Below are 24,913 nucleotides of genomic sequence, written 5' to 3' on the forward strand. Positions count from 1 at the left end.
AGAGTTAACTACTTCCATTTGTAGGTGATGAAATGTGTAAGAAATCCACTTCAAATGCTGGCACTGCTATGAGCATGGTCTTTCCCTTTATTTCAACTCAATTACTTTTGATTCTTGTTTATATTCCAAGTGCCAGAAGTGGTTTTCACTGTAGAAGTTATCTGAAGATGGTCTTATGCTTTCTAGTAGTTGTCTACAACCAGGCTCTAGCTTCTCCAGGAAGGCTACACAGGATGGATTTAGATATTACATATTAAACTAAGAGGCATTCCCTCAAATGAGTTTAAATGCATTTTATTTTTAGACAACCTACGTGACATACCTTTTTTCTCAAAAACAATGCTTCCCCTCCAAATAAATCAACTGTTAAAATAAATGAAGAGCTCAAAATGACATCAGTCCCATTTGTCTAAGTCCTGGTGTTGTGTGAATGGAAAGCTGCAGCCAGCCAGTTATGACGACAGGTGCTAGATCCAAAGGAACAGCCAAATTTGTTAAGATTTTTCCATTTCTAAACCACCCTTAAAGAAAATCATATATGGGCTCACACCATCCTCACGGTAGTCTAGCAGAACAAACATGCTATCTGGATTCATGTTTTCACCAATAAGGAGCTGGCAGTTGTTGAAATTAGCAAGTATGTGCTCGATTTGTTCTGCAGCCCCTGTCATAAAACGTTTTACTCTTTCTGGTCTCTGTTCTTCAAGTTTCCCTTTGATGGACTTCATGTAATCTTTGATGTACTTCTTGTAAGCTTCTTTTGTGTAGCTGGTTTCCTGCAAGTGATGGTTCATGACAATATCGACACCAGTGATTTCTGTGCTTTCTGTACCTTCCTCCTCAGGACCTTCAGCAGAGGCATTTCCACCAGTGAGCGAGTCATCAATGTTACCCTCTGTCCTACTGACCATCTTCCCCTCCACCTCCAGACACAGCCCATTGGTGACCTGCCTTGTAGATGTCGGAAAGCACCTCAGCATGGCTGATGAGGTCCCGGTAGATGGAGCTGCCGCGAGCTCAGAGCAAGCGCGGTGCAGTCAGAGCGGCGCTGGGCCTGCGGCAGGGGCGGGGGCGAGGGAAAGGACGGAAGCGCAACATGCAGTTTCTTTAAGAGGTCAAGGATTATATACCACTTGAAAAGGCAAACTCATGATAACAATCAATCTGGAAAAATAGCTGTCACTATACATTTAAAGAAATTCTTTATAAGTACATAAATTTAGAGTATATTTGTATATGAATTAGCATAAAATTGAAGTTGTTTTGTTTACAATAAGGATAGAAAAATGCAGTGATACTTATTTAGAAAATCAACTCAATTAAAACATTTTTATCTAATAGTAGTCTAGCTGTTTTCTGGTTTTGTTTCCTATAGTTGAAGAAAATGTCATTTTGAATATTTGTGATTTTTTTTTTTATAGTTCTGATAACACACAATGAATAGTTTGTCTTTTCCAAGAGGCAGAATTCCCCAAATGCACTGGTTACCTGTTTGTACAAATGTGTGACATTTATTTATTTGTTTCCTACAAAATGGGATTTCTGGCTCATACTAAATTCCAAATCATCTTCCACTCGCATGCAACTTAGAATGATCTTAGCATGCTCCCAAAACAATCTGCACTCCGTGCAATCACTCAAAGTGAGCACTTGTGTTTATTCTCCTATTCAATTCTAGCTTTCCGTGCTATTCGGATGTCCTTACATTGGTCCAGTTTTGAGTGAGGCAGAGTTGTGTTAGCTGGAGGCATATCTAGGGTTACTATGAATTGCAAATTAACTAATAGATTTTGAATTGCCATTTTTGACCCAAAGATGCCAAGAAATCTGTATTTAGAGGATACATATTTGGGCAAGACTGAAAATATAATTAAGTTATTAAGACGGTGATCACCATGTCCGAGACTGAATACTTGTGATAGGTGGTGGAGGAGCTACTGCTGAAAAAAATGTGCTTCCAGAAGAAAATGGTGAGATTGAGACTATTACCCAGAAAGATTTCTTTTCAGGATGACAGATACATTTTTTTAACTTCTGCAATGGAAGCTATATGGGAATTAGGGCATCAGCTTGGATCTATGACTCGGAGAGATCAGATGTTTCAGGAATTAAGTAAAATTAAAAAAATAAATCAAGTGCTGCACTTCTTACTAATTGATCTGTGGATATAATTAAAAGTGGTTGCTCCAATTATTGAAAGTGTTATTTGACCCTTTCTGCCATGAATAAGTTAGACGTTGTTGTGAGTACTTGTAAAGAAGTTGCATCATCATATATGAGCAGTTTGGGGGACGTTCATTAACTGTTTCTTCAGTGAAATGTAGTTGAGACAGATACTGTGTATACTAACTTCTAGCAATACAAATTGAACAAGCTAGCCATGGAGATTGTAAAAGGATATTGACAATCATAATAAAGACTTTGTATCTATGAAAAGCAAGGTTACTTCACAGTATAGAGAGATTTTGCTTGTTCATGATATTAGGGTATGGGGTCTCCGAGATTTCCAATGTCCATCTGCACTTTCAAGACAACTACTGAGTGTGAGAGAACAGAGCTAGAGGAGAGTCTATTCTTAATGTGGGCTAATCCCCTAATTAGTTACAAAATCATTTACTTAATCATTTCCAAGTAATAATTTACTGATATGTCAAAGAATTTTCAAATCATGTTATTAATGTCTTTTCTTTTCCCCATCATTTAAAGTTTACCATTCTCCTCCAAGGTAATTATTTCATGTATGGTTTTCTAACAAGGGATTTTGATCTTAGAACTATGGGTCAAGCCTTATCTCTGTGGGAATAGAAGCTGGATAACCTAAGATGCTACTTGAATCTTTTTGGTGTCCTTTTTCCTTAGGTAAGGTGTTACCTGGAACAATAATGCTAAAAATGTTGAGGTTTTACCTTAGGGCGCGTGTGACAGTGTGATCCTCAGAGGTACGATTTAGTGCTCTGATCTTGTCAATTGCTGCACCCCTCGAATTTGACTGTTTCCTCTACTCATGGGATAACATTTCCCATTCATAGGTCAGTCAGTGTTATAAACTATTCCAAGCTTTTCCATTCAGCAAGCTAACAATAAGTATGGTTTGGCATGGTTGGACATAGCAAAAATGAAATCTTAGAATCCGTTTCACAAGGCAGAATTCTAAGACTAGTTGTCAAGCTCTAAGATTCTAGAAGCAGTGTCATAACAGCAAGTGCTTTGGATAATACAATTTTCCCTCCAGAGTAACTGAAAGTACTTTAAGTAACACAGGAAAAAATGTTCCAGAACAAAGCCAAATTGAAAGCATAAAAGTTAACCAGGGGTCATAGACACCAGCAGAGAATTGAGCACAGAACAATTTTTTTTTTTTTTAATCTACAGAAGGTTCTGCTTACTGCTCAATGCAAAGTTTGATAGAAAGTTGAATTGTACTTTTGTTTTAGGGCATCTTAAAAGCACATAGTATCCTGTAATGTCCTCCCAACTTTTGTTTCTAAACATACATAAATGTGCCATTTTGGAAAAAAATATATACCTTACTTAATATAGAGTATTTCTTTGCCATTTTATTTAAAACAATGCAAAAGTCTTTGAACTGAAATTGCTAGTTTTATTCAACATTTTTACTCCCAGGTGTACTGTATTTCAAATGGTTTTTTCTTCTTGTTGATAAGTGTCCCGGCTTTTAGTTTGACCATTGAAATAGTGGGAAAGGTAGTCAATCAAAATGTACTTCTGTGCATTCAAATGAACCTTTTGGAAAAATGAACAAGACTGAAATCTTTAAAAGGTCCTAGTATGTTTACTAAGTGCAGGAGTGATTAATCTTTTAACCCTTATGTTGGCAGCAGCCATAAAATGCACGCAATTAAAGTCTATAATGCCATATTTCTATGGTATATACTGGGAAGTTGTCCAAGAGATGATAGGATAAGATAAACTACAGTGTTTATCTTATCCTACACAGTGCCACAGTGTTCTGCAAATAAGAGTCCCTAATAAGTGTGTTCAGCACAATACAATTTGGACATATTCAATGGTTTAGTCAAATGTTTGTAATAACTGTTTTTCTGCCCTGGGATTGTGTTAATTTCTAGCATAATGAGACGTAATAATTCTTTTAAATGGACTTACTGATTCCAAATTTAAGTTAATAAACATCTTAATTGAGTTATTTTTTCACACATATATGTATATTTAATTTTGCATTGAGAAATAAACATGCATTTTAAAAAGTTACAGAAAACATAACTAATATTTATAAAGTGTTCACTCATTTAACCACAACTGAGGTCAAGACATAACATTCTCAGTGCTCCAGAAACACATTTATGTGCCCCTCCCCTAGCACGACCCTCTTCCTCCTCCAATATGATCAGTAACTTGTTAAGCAGAGATTTAAATTTGGAGAACAGTGATGATTAAGACATTATCTGTAAGTGACAATATTTTTGCTGTTTTGTATAACAAGAAGGGCTATTATGTAACATTTTAAGTTAAAAATTATTTGAAATTGTGTATGAAATAAAGGTTCTTATTTGGATGGTTACAGATACTTTTGCTTTTCTATCTATCCATTAAGTAATTTTTACAAAAACAACTAGCTGTTGCCTAATATGTATCCTGCTTCTGTAGAATAATAGGATCCCCATATACCTGGCTTCCCTGAATATACTATACTTCCCAGGCCCCCTCACTTATGTCTGTGACCCTGTAATTAATTCTTGGCCAATGCGACACAAACAAATATTGTGCAACAAATTTCTATGAAGGAGTAACCTTCTTTTTTCATGTCTGTTTCCCTGAAAGCTGGGATGCTATCATGGTGACTAGCATTAGAGCAGTCACTTTGGACCACAGGGTGAAAGCTAGAGATTGAAGATGGCTGAGTAACAACATGGATTGGGTCAATGATGCTTGTGAAACTGCAATCGGAGCCCGATACTACCAAGTTTGTGAAAAGGAGAAACAATATTTATAACATTTGTAAGTCATTTTGTAACTGAGAGTTGAACTTAAAGCTAATGCAGTAACCAACACCTTTAAATCTGTATCATAATAAAGAGGTATTGGCATTACTTTCTAAGTGGCATTTTGTACATGGCAAGTACATTTCTTTATAATAAATATACACATTGGAAATGTTACATTAATGATACAAAGTGAATTACCACATGTATTCTTGAAAATTATTTTTAACTCACTTTATTTTAACTAACAAAATTAGTTATAATTGAGGAAGGATAATATACAAGAATATACAAAAGATGCTTCTTTGGCATTTAGAGTAAACTATTTTCCTAAGTCAGACAGAACTGTCATAGTTGTCAGCCTTGCAAGCATGGCTTTAAAATCCTAGATTGTAACTTAACACAAAAGATAGGAAGTATGAAAGTATATAAGGCACTGATAATGGAATAGAAAGACTGGCATAATGAAGAATGAACAGAAGGTAGAAGTGCCCCAAGGCGTTAGTAACATTGTCAGTGCCAGAACAGGTGCTTTCAGGAATATGCCACAAGAATAATTCAATGTCCCTGGATATTTTCTCCTTTTGTAGCTTCAATTTATATTGGAATAGTTCTCTTTTTAGTTCTTTTTTCATATTTGAATTTCCATATTGAAATAATTTAATATGTACACAAAAGACTGTATACAAAGTAGAAACAGCACAAAGAATTCCCAAATGCACTTCATAATGCTTCTCAAATGTTAACAACGTTCATAATCACAGCACAGTAATAAAAACTGGGACATTAACATTGACATGAAAATATTCTTAACTCTACCAACCTTATTCAAAGATTAACATTCGCCCCAACAATGAGCTTTTTGTAGAGCAATATTCAACCCAGTCTCACGCATCCCATTCAATCATTTCTTCTTAGTCTCCTTTGATCTAAAACAGTTTCTCACTCTTTTTTTTATGGTATTGAAGAGTTGAAGACTATTGACAAGGTATTTTATAGACTATTTCTCAGTGTCTGGTGTTTGTTCATAATTAAATTTAAGTTATGCATTTTTAACAAGAATACCACAAAAGGAATGCCATGACTTTCCTGGTGTTTTATATCAAGAAGTACAAGAAGTACACAATAATAGTAATACATTTTCTTACTGATGGTGTTAACATTGATCACTTGGTTAGGTGCTGTCTACGATATGAGAAACTTGTTTTAATTTCTATCCCCAAAAGTGTTTAAGCTGGTCATCTCTATCTTTTTTCCTCCATGAATTATTTAAAATAAGATGGCTAACTGCTGAACATCAAGGTAAATTAACAGAGACTGGATTTTCCTGGCAAATCTAGCAAACAGATTATGGAACCAAATATATGAAACATTCTTTTTTTTCATAAATGAGATAATAGTGCAGCACTGTGGTTACTAAGAGAATGGATACAAATGAGGTAAGTCTTATGATTGCACCAGCTCTATACCTGGAAGAATTGTCAAGTTACTGTGAAACAATGGAGAAAACATTTTACTGTCTAGAGACAATTTCCAGGTAAGAGTACAAGTTGGGAAAAACTAAACAGAGCCCAGTCAGCTTACTGAAATAAGAGACAGAAACTTGAGTTTGAAAAGGTGAAGAAGGCTCATGTTTTGGGATGTCATACACAAAAGGAGAGACTTTCACAGGGAAATGGCTGTGGAGACCTGCAGAATGGTTCTTTCTTAAACTGTTAGTTGATACAGATCCACATGTCCATGAGAGAAAACAACCTGAGTTTCTGGAAAAATCTTCCAGGTAAAGGCAGACAAAAAGAAAAAAACAAAAACAAAACTGGAGCTTCAGGAGTCTGGGAATTATTTGTGTTCCCACTGATCAGAATAGGAAGATTTCAGGATTAACAAAAAATTGGACAGAATCCTCAGAATGGCATTACCTTACAAACGGGGCTAGATTAGTTCTGGACTCTTGGGTGCTCTAGACCTGCTCTAAAAACACTTAAAGCAAGCTTTAGAAGGATACAGTTGACTACAAGTAACTTAATGTATGTTACAACAAATCAGCATGAAAGGATAACAAAAATATAAAAACTAAGAACATAAATACACAATGCCCACCCAAAAAGAAATTATAAGGCAAGCAAAAAAGCAGGAAAATATAACTCCAAACCAGGTGAAAAATCAATCTATAGAATAAACTGAGAAGTGACAAAGGTAATGGAACTAGTGGACAACAGAAGCTAAAAGAGCTATTATGAATGCTTCATATGATCCATAAGAAGGAAAAAATGTGAATGTTGAGGAGAGAAACACAACACTTGATAACAATATTAACATATTAGGACATTCATAAGATCAGCAAACTGGAAGACATAACAACAGAAACTTCCAAAATGAAGTGCAGAGAGGACAAAACCTGAAGAAAATAAGAGCTGGATTAACTGATAGCAAATGGTTTAGCATATAAGTAATTGGACACAAAGAAGGAGAGGAGAAAGGTACTGGAAGATATAATGATTGAAAATTATTAAATTTAATGAAAAATATAAACTTGCTTGTCAAAGAATCTCAATGAACACCAAGTAAAATAAATCTAAAGAAAACCACACCATGAAAAGTAGTGATAATGAGAAAATCTTAAAGCTTTAAGAGAAAAAAAAGGCACAATACTTTTAAAGATGTGTTAAAGCAGATTCTTATCAGAAACAGTGCAAACCAGGATAGTGGAGGAAAAATTTTGTTTTAACTGTCAACCCAGAATTTTTATCCAGTGAATTATTGTTCAAAAGTGAAGGTAGAAAAAAATACTTTATTTAGAGCAACAAAAACTAAGAAATTATTTTCAGAAGATATACATTAGAAAGACTTAAAAATCTCTAAGTAGAAAGGGCATGATGCCAAATGCAAATTGGGGGTTACACAAATGAATGAAGAGCATCAGAAATGGTAAATACACGGTACAAGCAATGTAATTCATCTTATTTTTAATCTATTTGAAAGATAATTGACATAAATATAACAATCCTATATTTGAGTGCAGCTAATAATAAAGCTTCAAAATGCACAAAGAAAAACGTGACAGTATCTGCAGGGGAAATAGACAAATTCATAATTAGAACTGCAGATTTCAATCTCTTTTTTCAGCAATTGTTGGATCATATATACAGCAAAATGGATCTAAGGATTTATGAGATATGCTTCTTTAGAGAATTATTTGTAAGCTATACAAGCTATACAACTATTGTGGCATATGAGAGAGCTAGCTCATGACTTAAACATACCTGACTCTTGTGTGATGTGAAGCAGGAAACTTACTCAGAGATTCCCCACCTTATTCTGGCCCAGGAAGTGCATGGTCAATGCAGGAAGAAAGGCTTGGGAAGAAAGGCCTTGAACCCTCTCTTCTTCATCTGAGACACCTGACTGCCTATAAACAAGATTATTAGTAAATCTTGATACTTTGTTAGATCTCCCAATTTTTTATGAGTCTGATTTGACAATTATTCCCTTGTGTTAGCTCGTATGAACTGCTCTTAAAACTTTTGTCCCAGGATGAGGGCTACATGGAATACCATACAGTTGACTGTGGCCTGAAGTACAGAAACAATTGGCCAACAACTCTAATGTAATATAATCAAGAAATAAATATTTATTGTTAGACACTGAGATTTGGGGAGTTATTTGTTACCCCAGCAAAGGTGACTAGCATATCAGGATGTGTTTGCAATAGGGATTCCTTTTTTCAGCAATCTATAAATAGATTTGTGTTTTTAATTTAAAAGTCCCAGACACCAATTTGTCAGGAAAGTTGGACACTGAGAAGGACGACAGAATACATAGAATCACAAAAGGTGTGTAACAAGAAATGTCTGCTAAGGATGGCATGGTTGTTATTCCTCCTATAAGATTATTTCTGAGTGATTTAATGACCAAGTCACAATGTTATTTGTTAGAAATCTTGAGAACAACTGAGTCCATGATTCAGAAACACAATTCTATCTCAATTTTTCACACAGTTTTCATGCTCTTTCTTTTACTACTTTTAATTGGCCATACTATTTTGAAATGTGGCAGAGGTGTGGTAAAGAATAGCAAAACAACAGCACCACACACACACACACACACACACAACTGCTTTATCAGCAATTATCACTAGCAGTGAGATTTAGGTTTATTTTACAAATCTATGTTTTGTCAGCCTCCTTTAAAATGCAGAGACATTCAACAAGTGAATTTTTAAACCCCACTGCACTTTTATGTAAAAATTATTTTTCTTCTTATGAACTGGTTTTGATAGATAAATTGAAGTATTAAAGAGAGGAGTTGACACGTTAAAAGGAAATATTGCACAGTTCATTATAGAAGTAAATTTCTGGTCTTCTTTCTGTCAATTCAAATATAACTGTCAGAAGTCATGTTCATAGCCTAGACTATTTTTAAGAAAGTTATAAAAATTAAGATCATGATAAATAACACTAGACTTACCACTTAAAAATGATTCCTAAACAGTTCAATCAATGCCCATTTGTAGAGAAGTGCAAAATCAGCTCATAGGGTTCAAAAAATAAACTTTAAACAACTTAAAATAAAGCAGTTAAATTATTGGAAGACAGCACAAAACATCTAAGGGGAAATTCAATGATTTTATTTCTTTAAATTTTAGCTTGTAATAAAACCACTAATATATTACAATTTCTTGCTCATTTTGCTTTTAAAGACTTGGGCAGGTAATTCCTAGAGATTGCAATGAAGTGCACACCTAGATACCTTGACACTAAAAGGTCTACTTATGCTAACCTTTCTTCCCCCAGTATTTAGCAAAAATATAGGCTTTCATATGTTCTCCATTAAGGGTATAGTATAAAACTTTCTCTATATATAACTAGGGCCAAGTAACTTTTCAACTTTCCTCAGGATAAGTATGTTAGCTTATATAGAAAGGTATTTGAGTGACAATTGGAGTACTTGTCAGACATAATTTAATCAGATAAATTCAATATGAAGGGTGCAGCAAAGTTGAATGGGAATTTCAATGCGTACATCTTCTCTAGCCTACAATGATTTTATCTTCTCTACTGATGTTTTTCATTAGCTTATTTACATATCTGTAGCTTTTTCTGTTGGCATTTTCTGATATTTGTCATTGCAACTCTATTAAACCATTTGCAATAACCTCTCACCAAATGTAGTATATGAATCCTATATGCTATTCTCTCAACTTAATTTACTGCTTTCTTTTCTTTGCCTAGTTCACTTCTAAATACCCTTCAAAATTTAGCCAAAGCATCACAATTTTCAGGAACCCTTTTCAGAACAGTTAGTGTGATTTAAAATGGCTGCATCATACTGATAGTAACCTGTACTTAACATACGTAACTAGGTGACAATCAGTATTCTATTTATGGATCTTCATCAAGCTTTAATTTACTCAGAATAAGAACTCCTATACCCTTCAATTGATATTTTCATGGAAGAAATAAAGTTTGACATTGTAAAATATTTACACAGTTCAATACTCCACTAATAAAGTAGATCTCAATTAAGAGAGAATGGCATTCTGCTTCTAGCCAAGATGGTGTAACAAGAAATGGACTTACACTCCTTCCCTGAAATCAATTACAAGAGATATGATAAATCAGTTTTTCAGACATTGGCTATCAGTCAACTTAGCACAGTGATTTTGTGAGACAGGAAACAAATCAGTGGAACCCTGTAATCACTGTGTTACTGGCTTGATAGTGTTTCCAGGGCATTGTGAAGAAGCAGCGGGGTTGGGAGGGAAGGCAAAAATAGAACTTAGAAGATATCCTGAGTTTGAGACCCAGAGCTGAGTCACAAGGGAGACCATAGTGGCTGGAGTTCACAAAGCTGGGTACTGGAGAGGTGAATTTAACAAGGAGAGATTGAGATTAAATAGGAGAGAGAAAGAGAGAGAGAGAGACAGAATGAAAGAGAATGAAGGGTGAGGGGTAGAGAGAAGAGAGAAAACTGGAGCTCTGTAGGGAGTCACCTACAGTATTCAGGAGAATACAGATCATAACCTGTATCTGAGAAAACTACCCAAGGCTGGGATGGCTGAAAAAGGGGAAACACCTGAAAGGATGGCAGAGAATAGTACCCAGGGCTCTTACAGAACAGGAAATAGCATCTGTTTCCACCAATCACATTGTAAACTGCACACTTCACACTTCATGGATCATTGGTCAAGTATCCAGTATTCATTAGCAGAAAAACTGTTGACTTTTGAATAACATCTGAAGTTTAGTTAATAATTGTATCAATATTAATTTCTTAGTTTTGATAAATGTACCATGATTTTATAAGATGTTAATATTGGGGAACGTTGAGGGAAAGGTATAAGGCAACTCTCTGTTCTGTATTTATTTTGTAAATTTAAAATTATTTCAAAAAATATTTTCAAAAAACAGGCAGTTGCAAATGAAAATGGGCTATAAAAAAGACTTTAACAGTCACATACAAAATATGATATTCCAAATGGTGAATAAAAATGGCAATGGGCTCAATTTTGTTAGTAATTATAGAAATTCAGTTTAATACCACGACATCTTCACTGGAATAGCTAAAATATATATTTTCTGTACAAGAATGCTCATATGTGCACCAAAATTACATGTACAAGAAAGTGCATATGTGCAATAATGTTTGTTGTAGTAGTACGCCCAAAATACACAGTGCTATATTTAACTTCAATGAAGTTCAAACAGGCAAAACAATTCCATGCTATTCAGTCGAGTGATTACCATGCGCAAAAGGAAATTAGAAGGGGGCAGGAACGGAACTTCGGGAGCTGGTAAACTGCACTTTTTGAACAATATGGTCGTTCCATGGATGTGTGAACATCATGATAAATTAATGAGCTGTACATTGTTTATGTTATTTTTGTACTTCCCTCTATGTATAATGAAAAATTTTTAAATACTTGATCAAAAGCAAGTTTCTAAGTTATTTAATCTCATCCTCGGTTCTTTCTTTTTTAGCTTGTTTTCAACACCACAGAATATCAGTGTTCTGCTTCAAAGGGAATGAATATCTTTGAATCATTGTAGGAGTGAATATCAGTACATGCTAGAAAATCATTTCTGAAACTGACTGGGCTGAAAGATTCTATTTGGCTTTATATAGATATCTCCTTTCACTCTTTCCCTCCTGTAGCTTAAAAAAATGGAAACATCTATCTGCTTTAAATACACTCACCTACCAAACTGTATCTACAAAACTAATTTTAATGAGAGGCAGATACGAGGGAAACAGAATGTATCTGTTTACAGAATGTATCATTAGAACTGTTTCATACCCAAACTTACCGATCAATTTCCATGAGACCCTATTTCTGACCTGTTATTGACAAAGAAGTCAGGGCCAACATTTTTAATGTCTGCAGCAAGAAATAACATGTCCTGTAAGCAAAGGATACCTCCATTTTATTTTTCTTCAAATTCTTCCATGAAAACATCATGTTGTTAATTTGTTAGATTTATCAAAGGCTATCTCCTGGGAGATTACAAAAAAAGCTGTAATTAGAAATTTTTACTCCATTCTGTGGGTGACTGTGATTAGAATTTCATTTTCACATAGCCAGTGGGAGATCCAGGTTTTGTGAGGACTAAAGATTACATAATTTTCAGGGACTTCATCAAAGAAAAAAAAAAGGGAATGTGAAAATATCTTACTTTTGTAAATTTTACAGAAACATAGGATGATGTGAACACATTACCCCTTCCTGGGAATTGGTACAAGTTAAAGGAAACTTCTGTTTCATGGTAAATGTGTCTATACTCAGCATAGAACCTAGAGATCATCACTTTAAGGCAGGTATCAAAGGGAGGACACCTACAGGCGAGAAATAGCAGTGTAAATAAATGAAATGATCTGTGTAAATAAAACAATAGTGCAAGTGTAATTACAAATGGCAACTTGCAGCCTCATTGCCATTGAAGTGATAATAGGAAATGGTGTGACTTTGACACTCTCTCTAGTATAATGGAAACTAGCTAAATCCACTCAAATTCTTATGTAGAGTTGGCTGTTGCTTAATTTTCCTGTATTGAACAAATCAAAGGGATCTAGAGTTTATTATACAGTTTCCATTAAAAAATATTAGCAACAAATTAAAATTATTTTCCCAAGAAAATAACTCTTTTTGAATATCGAATGTTTGACTTTCACCAAGTCTGACACACATGAAGGTAAATAGAATTCACCTCTGACTAGTCCCAGCCAACAGCTGAAGCTAAAGATCAGTGGTAAGTTGACCCTGAAGGACTTACTTCATTTTTAATGATTTAAATTAGAAGATAGCCAAAAAGAAAGACCAGAAAAAGTAGGGGACTTCTTAGTATCTGGAATAACTTAAATTTAGGGCATTCTGATGGGATGGTGAAAAGCCAGTGGACTGCCATGAAAATTTATGTCTGTTAATATCCTTTGGTGTAAGCTCTCTTCGCTTTTATTAGTTTTCCTAAAAATGGATCCGAAGATAGCAAGTAGGTTATGAGCCCTACTCTCTCAGTTAGGCTACCTTTAATAACTAAGAATACATGGAGACTTCGTACTATCTGGAATAAGTAGGGGACTTCTTAATATCTGGAATAACTTAAATTTAGGGCATTCTGATGGGATGGTGAAAAGCCAGTGGACTGCCATGAAAATTTATGTCTGTAATATCCTTTAGTTTTCCTAAAAATGGATCTGAAGATAGCAAGTGGGTTATGAGCCCTACTCTCTCAGTTGGGTTACCTTTATTAACTAAGAATACATGGAGACACTAAAAATCCTACCTCCAGGTCCCAAGTTAAAAGAGTCAAGCTATACCATGAGTTTAAATGGATCTGTACAAAATTAAGGAAGTAGAATAGCAACAGTATTTAGGATACCTCACAGGTGATGCTTATTCAGGGATAAAAAATAGTGTAAGTGTAGGCAGATGGATTCCAAAGACATCAAAATCTTGTTTAAATGCAAATGTTTCGAGAAGAAATGCTATATAAATAAATTGCCTCTCAGCAGAATGTTTTCTTCTTCAGGTTTACAAGAGGCAACCTCAGGTGTCTAATAGAGATATACTGAAGAACTAAAAGTGGATACCTTTGTGAAAGGAGTTGTAGTGCCTCTAAAAGCCTGCAGCCAGAGGCACATTATTTATCTACTGAATTGAACCTGCAACCAAATTACAATCTTACTCTTTTTGCATTTTGTATCCCAATCTTGACTTTGAGATGAGTTGGAACTTCAAGGCATAAAAGTGTAATTTAGTCTTTCTTTTAATTCCCACTTAACTTCTGTGATAAGAAGCAACTGCCTAGTGAGGTAATTAATGGGAAATTATGCTTTTTTTATTGGCAACTTGAGACCTACTTTCTAGAACTAAGACAGTACGCACTGAATCATAGTTTGATACCAATTTTTTTCTATCTCAACTATGTGGTTGCAGGACCAATCTTAATCAGTTACCTGAAAGGAGGGAAAAGAAATACCCTTTGGCCCATCAAGAGCTTTTTTGTGCGGGGCATAAGTGAAATGTACCCTACTTTGGAAGGTATATTTCAATATAAATATCTTTTTATTTTTTTGCATATGGTCATTATTGTATGTGATATGCAATTGTTAGATCATTTAATCCCACAAAGTGCAGTGAAAATTATTTAAGTAAAGAAATGATGAAATCTTCATACCTCACTCATACTGTTCTGCAGTGGATAAAATGAATATTTAGCAAAGCAAGCTAACAGTTTGCAAACGTGCAATTAAAATCCTGGCTCTTCTCTAATTATGTAACACTTAAGTTAAATGGTCTTAATAGACATATAATGATAGCTTTATAAACCTATAGTTACTTATAATCAAATGTAATTTCTATTTCGGTTTTAAAGCACCCATTAAATGTCTATTATGATTTTTAAGTAATTTGGCAGACATTTAATGAATGCTTTAAAAACCTAAATAGTAATTATTTCAAGAGACATCTGTTAACATATAGGAGTAATGGAGCTATTCATTTGAATACACAGTTTAAAACTAATTAGTGAAGTATATATGCAATACCCAATGGCTTTACTACAAGAAGAAAATCACAATTTTAATGTAATTTTCTCTCTTAAAATAGAAGCTCTTTTTCTAATTTTCTTCTGAGTCCTGTGACATACCTGTCACGTTACAAAACTGTAACACTGAAAAGCCATATCTTCTCACAATTCCAGGTATATTCTAGAAAAATTATCTCTGTGCCAGGCAGTGTAAAAATGTATTTTACACATTAATTCACTGTTATATTTTGGGTTTGCTAGGATGCTCAAAAAAAAAGTTCAATATAGACAGTTTTTCATTGCAAGTTGTGGGTGACAAATCAGTTTCCAAGTTTTTGGAATAATGCTCTTAAATTTAACAGAAGACTACTATTTCTCACTATGTGTAACAAGTATAAGTTGGCTACATATTTTCACAACTAAAATGCTTAAAATTCTTTCAAATGACAGGAGAAAGCTGTGTGTTATAGTAAAGTCACTAAAATTTTCTCATGAAATAGAGATCATTATTTTTGCCCAATGAAGCTTCATTCATGAGCTTTATGGAAAGATTTTAAGGCCTATTTCAAGTGTGATGCACTTTAATTTATAAAACTGAAATTGCTTTATTATTCCTATGAGATATAGATGTTTCAATAGTCCAAATTTCAAACTCTGGATTATATGATTACACAAATATAGACAATTGCTTGAAAATGAGATACAATTTTTAGTGCTAATCTTCATTAATGAGTGTAAATTTTAATTATTATTATAGTATTACCAGTTAATTTTATAATCCAATTGTTTTCATATACATGTTGTGTCAGCATTGAGGTCATTTGTGACTTCTCCTGTCCTAAACTTCCTTCTCTTATATGACAAGGAAAAATAATGCAAGCATTTCTCCTTCTGTACTGGCACTAATTCCATAAAAGGATGCATCCAATTATTAGAACCTACTGCAATATGAAATAATTGTGTGTGTGTATATAATACATAGAGAGATATCCGAATACTTATATATATGATAAGTATATATACAAGCATATATATGTATATGCTTATATTTATGAATATATCATATAATAGCACATGATATAAATATATCACATATATTATATATATTGAATATTTAATGTGAATATATATGAATATGAATCTATATATGAATATATGTATACATAAAATAGGAAATCCCTCTTCACAAATTTAGGGAAATGTATTAAATTTATCCTGGGTTATATGTAAAACAATAGTTAAACAATTGATAATTTTGTGTTAATTCTTATACAAATAATATTATAAAGTAGTACAATGTGGCCTTTCAACACAGGGCTAAACATTAAACTACCATTTTATACTGTCTATGCATTACAATGTTAGAACTGGTGGACATCAAACTTGTGATAAGCCCTCTAGTTAGTTGGATTTATGCAGCTGCAGTTCAGCAGAGAGGTCTGCACAGGATATAGGGATCTGCCAGGCATTTGGCGTACAGATAGTGATCAAAGCTATATAATTATGTGAGATCAAAAAGGGGTTGTACAGCTAGAGAAAAGAAGAATATCAAAGATTGAGTTCTGGGCTTCCCTCGTGGCGGAGTGGTTGAGATCTGCCTGCCAATGCAGGGGACACGGGTTCGAGCCCTGGTCTGGGAAGATCCCACATGCCGCGGAGCAACTAGGCCAGTGAGCCACAACTACTGAGCCTGCGCGTCTGGAGCTTGTGCTCCGCAACAAGAGAGGCCGCGATAGTGAGAGGCCCGCGCACCGCGATGAAGAGGGGCCCCCACTTGCTGCAGCTAGAGAAAGCCCTTGAACAGAAACAAAGACCCAACACAGCCATAAATAAATAAATAAATAAAAATAAAGGAATTCCTTTAAAAAAAAAAAGAAAAAAAAAAAAAGATTGAGTTCTGTGGTATCCAACACTAAAAGGTCAGGAAATGAGGCTAAACTAGCATAGAAGACTAAAGAGGAAGAGGAGAAGTCAGATAAAAATAGATAACTGGAAGCCAAATGAAGCCATTCTTCCAAGAAACAGGGGATGTGTTATATGCTATTGATACATAAATATTAATAATGTGTTGATATCTGTTATATGCTAATTTGTTGTAATAGCACAATAAGTGTATTATGTGATTTTGATAGGTCAAGTTAAAGATTAAGTATTAATTTAACAGTGGGAAATTAATTGGTAACTTGATAAACGGAGTACAGTGGGGAGATGATGAAAGATAAATAAATAAGGCTCAAGAGATAAAGGAACACTAAGAAATGTTGGTATAAACAACTATTCCAAAGTATGTTCTTGTGAAGAGAAGTTAAAGAACAATGGAACAGTAGCTGAAGGTAGAATTGGAATTAAGAGGGCATTTTTTAAAAGAATATAGATATAATGACATATTTATGTGTTGATGGTAAAGATCTAGTAGAGAGGGAAAAATTTAAAAATGTATTATAGAGTAAAATATTGGACAAAAAATGAAGAGTAAAGTATTGGAGCTAAGATGTTGCATATGTAAAAGAGAGGGGATATAGTGCATAAAGGGGAGTGAAGACCTTAGCTGGGATTCTCACAGTTTGTCCAAATAAACCAGGGAGCAAGAAGGGAATTTGGACACAATTGCAGGTAGCTGGATTGATGAGATCCTGCAGGAGATCTCCTGTGATTAACTCAATTTTCTTTGTGAAATTGAAAGTGAGATTATTAGCTGAGAGTGATGATGATGAGGTAGCTCTGGATATTTGTGGGAAAAGGAGGAAGAATGAAATAGCTTTTTAGCAGAATGGGATGAGAAATGAATTGAGAAGTGTAGTTTGTTTCTGAGTAACAATAATGCCCAACTACTCTGAGGTTGGCAGTCACACATTTCAATTGAGAGCAATCAGCATGATGTGTGTTTTTCCAGCAACACTCAGATGCACAGGCATGTGCAAAAAATAGGCTGGGAGTTCAATATTAAGACAAGGTACTTACCAAATTTATAAGATAATGTCAACAGCTTTTCTGAGTGTGAGCGTGTGTGTGTCTGTGTGTGTGTGTGTTTGGGTTGTTCTACATGTTCTATAATATTTTATGTTGTCAAATTTTTAATATGTTTTATAATAAGATATTCTGAAAGAAAAATGATGGTGGTTTAATTCTGAATTTTCCCACTTCTCCTATAAAGCATAGAGAGGGATGTAGCAATATTAGTTTGCCTGGGATGCCACAACAAAGTACTACAAACGGGTGGCTTAAACAACAGAAATGTATTGTCTCACAGCTCTAGAGGCTAGAAGTCCAAAATCATTTTTAATTTGTTTTTTTGACAGTATTGTCATAGTCATTCAATAAGAAAATAATAACGTTTTTGACAACTTGTCCTGGAACAAACATGAATATATTTGGGGATGGGAGGGAGAAGACAGTGGGCATACACACGCACACACAGAGACACACACGAACAAGTAGAAGATAAGGACAATGAAAATATCAGCTATATCCTAGAGACCAACGGCAGCAGTGGGGGCTATATTTCTTGACACTATCTCTTTCCTTGTAATTCCCCCTACACCTGGAAATTATAACTAACCATAATTTGAAGAATAGAGAGACTTATGATGAGCCCCCCTTAAACTGGAACCATAGCATCTTGTTAGTACTCCACTCATACTTTATCAGAACCCTTTACCATTTGTTTTCATGAAGCCTCCATATATGTTTCCATTCCCAGCAGTCGGCACCAGCAAGTCTATCAGATAACTACACACAGGTGGCCAGAACCACATTTGTCTGCACAAGCAGAGAACAGAAATTGTCTCCAAAGTTTTGTCCTCCTGTGAACAGCTCTCAAACAATGACAAATGTGCATGGAGGTATAAATACTCCAAGCTCCTTATGCTTAATCTGAGGTTCTGGTCACACTTTCTAAAGATCATCTTTGGAGGATTGAGGGAAAGTTACTGTATGTGGGCCTTTTCAAATACCTCACTCTCATTTCCTGTCGTATTTCCTCATATATCTATGAATTTTTCCCAGGCCATATAATAATAAATCATAGTTGTCTCTGGACAAAATCCCACTAATCCTTATTTGTGAAGGACAGTCAAATTTTATGTCTATGATCCCAGTATAATTATCCCATTGCATTGTCCCATTTCATTCTTACAACTGTTCCAGTTTGTATGGTAACATATGTGGTCCCCATTTTATAATGAAAAGTTATGACAGCCACAACCACATTTTACCAAGAAGAGAGAGCATAGAAAACATGTAAGATACTCTAGGAAAGAAAGTGTGAGGCAAGGCAAGTTGACCTTGAAGTTTAAAAACAAATACACATTGTGAACACACAAGAGACTTACTGAATATTCTTTGCAAGAGCCTTCTTGAGAACACTATAAAAGGATGAACTCCAGGTGAAAGAGTAATTACTGATCTAAGAAACAAAATAATAGAGTAGAGAAAACAGACTGTAAGTTGTATATGCTTTGACAATGGGAATCACTCATCTAACACAAAATGGGAGCAGATGTGTTTGGTAAGTAGCTGGAAAGTAAAATTAATTTCCTGATTGCCTCATTGTAACCACTGGGTGTCAAAGAGTATTATTTAAGGCTAATAAATTAAATAGTGAAAAATGAAACATATGTGAGAAAACAACGGTAAATGAATAAGAACTATTAATGTTTACTGAATGTGCATGATAGTATAATTGTTGGGGCCGGGAAGGTTACAACTTTATTTTAATGGGGTTTATAATAAGGAGCCAAATAAAGAAAGGATATTTCATAAATCTAAAATCCTTAAAATAACTTCTAGAGCAAGATTATAAACTTTCCTAAATATTAGAAATACAGTAAAAAAAAGACAGGAAACAGGTATCCATACTGAATGCTTTATACCTTATGATGGTTAATTTTATGTGTCATCCTGGTTAGACTATGGTGCCCCTGGTTGTGTGGTCAAACACTAGTCCAAATGTTACTGTTTCATGAGATTCATACTGATAATCAGTAGACTTTAAGTAAAGCACATTACCCTCCAAAATGTGGGTGGGCCTCATTCAATCCACTGAAGGTCGTAAGAGCAAAGACTGAGGTTTGCTGAAGAAGGAATGCTGCCTCAAGACTGTAATAGAAACCCTGTCTGAGTTCCACGTGCTAACTTGCCCTACAGATTTAAAAATTGCCAGCTCCAACAATCACAATTACATGAGCCAATTCCTTAAAATAAATTATTCTTATATTCTCTCTGTCTCTGGCTCTCTGTCTTTATCTTTGTCTATCTATCTATCTATCTATCTATCAATATTTATCTATCTATCTATATCTATTTAATCTGTTTCTTTAGAGAACCCTGACTAAACTAATATAGATTTTGTTACCAAGAGTAGTTCTAAAGGAAAAGAATCTTAATGATGATTTTGGAGGGTTGATTCAGAGGTCTCTGGAATTGATTCTTTAATCTGATTAGATTTAAAGGAACCAATGACTATTTCTAGTAGCAAAGACAGCTCTGATGGCCATGGCATGGGGTAGCAATAGACATATGCAAAATATCATCATTGGTATTAATGATTACTCTTAAATATTTTTAAGAGGCAAGGTTCTGGGTAACCATATATTTGAAACCTCAAAACATTTTTTGTCAAACTAGTGAGTATAATGAGATTGACTAGTTGCTTTGAATTTCACTGGACAAAGTAGGGAAAGGAAAAGATCAGCATTTGGTGGGTTGGTGAAACAGGGATCAAAAGCTGATTTAAATTGAATTAAGATGAAATGCCAGACTCCCTTGGTATACTGTAGACAAATGGATGCAAAGTTTTAGGGAGATTGGAATGTTAGAGAGTATTTGTCATGTAAGATCTGCTCACTCACCCTGGAAGCTTTCTCCATGACTGTGAGAAAGAAATTTGTTAGTGTAGCCCTATTATCCTTGAAGAGCTCTGTGATTGCTCTTGCCTGAAGGTCAGATATTACAGTGGGAACTTTTGCCATTGGATTGGAAAACCTAAATATAATGAGGATAATTGGATGCTAGAGGGGCAGGGGGCCAGTGGTGGCACTTAATCACCAAAGTCAAGGTGGGCATGGTTACCACAATGGAAAGCATAGTGAAAGCATGGAAAGTCAGAAATAATCTGATTCACAGAGACATGTGGGGTTGGCTAGAAGTGGAATAGATGGGCAGTTTACTAAATTCTTACTTGATCTTTATAGTGGAAGAGTTCTAAGTCAAGGGAATAGAAGTCTAACTTGAATCATAAGAACAGAGTCATTGCCCCTCAGTCAATTTCCAGACTTGAGCAAGTTTACTGACCCGGAACCTTTTGAATGAAGGAAAGGCTGATCCCCCTTGAAGAAGGGCAGCTTTATGCTGCCAAAATTTTATACTGCTAAGGTTTCTCTTAAGCTTCCCCCAAAGGGACCTACAGCCCTTTACAGGGTGACTGTGCAGTGAAGAAAAGGAAATAATCAAACTTTTTGAGGACTACTGGGCACTAGCTCTAAACTGACAATAATTTTAAGAGACCCAAAACATTCTGTGGCTCATCAATCGGAGTAGGGGCTCATGGAGGTCAGGTGATCATGGAGTTTTAGCTCAAATCTATCTCATTGTTGGTCTAGTGGGTAATGCACAATTGGATTAGAAGCTGGCAAAATCTCCATTTCCTGACCTGTGGCTACTGTTGTAGGAAAGGTCTAGTGGGAACTACTAGGTCTGCCTCTATCTAGGGAACTAGTAAACCAAAAGCAATCCTACATTCCTGGAGGAGATACAGAGATGGAGCCACTATGGAGGACAAGAAGAGTGCAAGGGTGGTGATACCCACGATATCCCTGTTCATGTCACCTATTTGGCCTGTGAAGAAAACAGATCATGGAGAATGAAGTGGATTGTTGTAAGCTTAACCAGGTGGTGATTCTATTTGAAGATGTTGTACCAAATGTGATTTTATTGCTTGAACAAATTAACACATTCCCTGGTATCTGCTATGTAGCTATTGATCTGACAAATATGTTTTGTTTTTTGTTTTTCCTACCTTTTAGTAAAGGACACCAGAAGCAGTTTACTTTCAGCTGGCAAGGCCAGCAGTACACTTTCACTTTCTTACATCAGTCATATCAATTCTCCAGCCCTGAGTCATAATTTAGTCTGCAGCGATCTTGGTCACCTTTCCCTTCCACAAGCTATGACACTGGTTCATTATATTGTTGAAATGATGCTGATTGAACCTCGTGATTAGGAGAAGCAACTACTCTTATTGGTAAGACATTTGTGTGTCAGAGGGTAAGAGATGTATTAGACAAAAATTCAGGGCCTTTCACCTTAGTGAAATTTCTAAGGGTCCAATAGCGTGGGACATGTTGAGATATCTCTTCTGAGGTGAAGAATAAATTGTGCATTTGGCCCCTTTTACAACCAAGAAAGAGGCATCATACTTAGCGTCTCTTTGGATTTTGGAGTCAACATAATTCTTATTCGGATGTGCTACTCTAACGAATGTGCCAAGTGACCTGAAAAGCTACTAGATTTGAGTACAACGCAGAGCAAACAAAGGCTTAGCAACACATCCAGGCTACCTGGAGAAAACACTAACCCAGACTGATTTTTCATGCCTGTGTCTGTCCATCTTCTCCTAGATCATGGACTAGTGGTTTTTTTCTGCCATGGTAGTTCTTTTATGCCTTCAGATGGTCTGCAATTACAAGAAGTAAAACATCAGTAAACATAATTTTAAATTGCTATTTCAGTTCTATCATTAAGAATGTGTAATTTTTTTACTTGCTCATTTGCCTAATATAGAATATTAAGGGCTTTTAATTATTTTAATTACTATGTTATCTAGTGGCCTTCAATAATAAAAGCATATTCTATATCTCAACATATGTTTTAGATAAAAATGTTTGATAAAATAATCATAAGCTTTTAATAAGAATGTTTTCTGGTTTCACTGTGCTAAATAAGAAGGTTAAGCCTATTTAACTATTAAAAATTAAGTATTATACTATCTATGAAATTAAACTGTTGTTACATAGTTCTAAATGTTTTCTATATTTATAGAAATTTTTATTTATTCATGAAGAGTGCTCATTTTATTGAAGATAATATCCTTTTTTCCCTATCAGTTAACTTTTTAAAAATATAGCTGTAAGCTTTATATATCATTTCTGTGGTGAAACAGAAGATATACATTTCTCAAGTTTTAATTTTTTTAACTGAGATAGAAAAATGTACTAACCTCCGTATATGTTAATAATTTAGCTATTCAAATAATATATAAACAAGTGGTTTCTCTTCAACTGGAAATAAGAAAGTCTCAAAGATTGTTTATCAGGCAAAATAAACATTGAATGAAAGCTATTGAAAAGTCTAAGATGAAAGAAGATTTTTTTAAAAAATGCCTAATGGAGTCCATTATTGTAGTGTGTGTTTCAGATAAAAATGTATTTGCCCTCCTTCCAGACCTTGACCCAGTGTAAGGAGTATTTAATCAGAAACTGTTTAATTCATACTTAGCACTGTCTGACCCATAACACATATCTGTATTTCATATAATATTGCAGAAAAAAGAAACAAATAGAAATTGAGGTCAGTAAAGCAAATTGCAAACTTTAGCCTATTTTTCAGGGTCTCTTGGGAGAAGTTTCCACATCTATGTGTAAGATAAGAGTCAAGAATCTGGGCCAGGGATGGATTATTATTACATGTTAATATTTCCGGAATTTGTGTGCTATTATGGACTGAATGTTTGTGTCGCCCCCAAATTCATACATTGAATCCCTAATCCTCAATGTGATGGTGTTTGGAGGTGGGGTGTTTGGGAAGTAATTAGATTTAAACGAGGTCATAGGGGTAGGACCCCCAAGATGGGATTAATGTCCTTAAAAGAAGAGGAAGAGAGCTCTCTCTCTCTCTTCCATCTTGAGAGGAAGCAGCTAGAAGGCTGCTGTCTGAAAGTCAGGAAGAGGCCTCTTACCAGGAATCAAATCTGCCAGCACCTTGATCTTGGACTTTTTCTGTAACTATGAGAAACAAATGTTTGTTGTTTAGGCCACTCAGTCTGCGGTATTTTTGTTATAGTAGCCCAAGCTAAGAGGTGTTCTTTCCTTTTTATTGGTAATATTGATATTGTAATTAGTAGCCTCTCTCATTAAATAACAAAGAGCTTAGGAGCTTACTTTAATGTTCACAAAGAAAGAAATATGGGGGTGAATATGCTCTACCCCACATTCAGTTTTTGTTGAGAAGCTTCAGAAGAGAGCAGATGGAAATAAGTGAGAACTGAATCAGATTGCAACGTTGGGATATAGAAAGGAAAAAGAAACAGCCTGTGGATACTGAGCCAGGAACTGAGAAACAGCTTAATAAGCAGGTAACCTAAACTTCCAAACAGTAAGAAACAGATAAAAACACCTGTGTGTTGAGGAAACCAGAAAGTTTTCCACTGATACACTAAGATATTGAGTACAGCATTTATAACAACATTTTCTCCTATGGTTTATGTGCATACATGTCGATGTTTTTATTCAGCCTCCTGGTTTCTCCATTGTTTTAGTTCCTCCAACAAGTGTTTATCTTTAATTGACTTTCTTCCTTGTTCTTATAAAGAAGCTGAACACGGCCTATGAATAGAAATTCCATGAAAGCTCTTGCTTCTCTGTGCATATATTTCATCAATCTCAACTAGTAAAGAAACTGTAAGACTTTTTTATTCTCCAGTTTTCTTAGTTTATCTGGATTAATAACTAGAAAATGAGCATTCTGCTTTCCTTCACACATGATATACATTTAATGAGTTAATTAGATCAACATCACTCATTCTCTCTGCTGTAATTGTGCCTGCATTTGGTAGGAGTAAATATGCTGGTAATGAACCGTATTTCAGTAGAGAAATACAATGTTTTATTTACATGTTAGTTTCAGAGATATGAGACATATCCAGCTTCAGCC

At 34.9% G+C, this 24,913-nt stretch overlaps 1 protein-coding gene across 1 annotated transcript; it reads right to left on the reverse strand.

Annotated features, from left to right (window-relative positions):
- Positions 1-494: 494 nt before the first annotated feature.
- LOC137765957 (translationally-controlled tumor protein-like) lies at positions 495-956 on the reverse strand. The gene has a single exon (XM_068545687.1). The coding sequence runs from the start codon at positions 909-911 to the stop codon at positions 495-497; it is 417 nt and encodes a 138-aa protein (XP_068401788.1). The 5' UTR covers positions 912-956.
- Positions 957-24,913: the final 23,957 nt, after the last annotated feature.

The sequence above is a fragment of the Eschrichtius robustus genome, chromosome 6, assembly GCF_028021215.1.
Source record: "Eschrichtius robustus isolate mEscRob2 chromosome 6, mEscRob2.pri, whole genome shotgun sequence".
Taxonomy (NCBI): Eukaryota; Metazoa; Chordata; class Mammalia; order Artiodactyla; family Eschrichtiidae; genus Eschrichtius; species Eschrichtius robustus.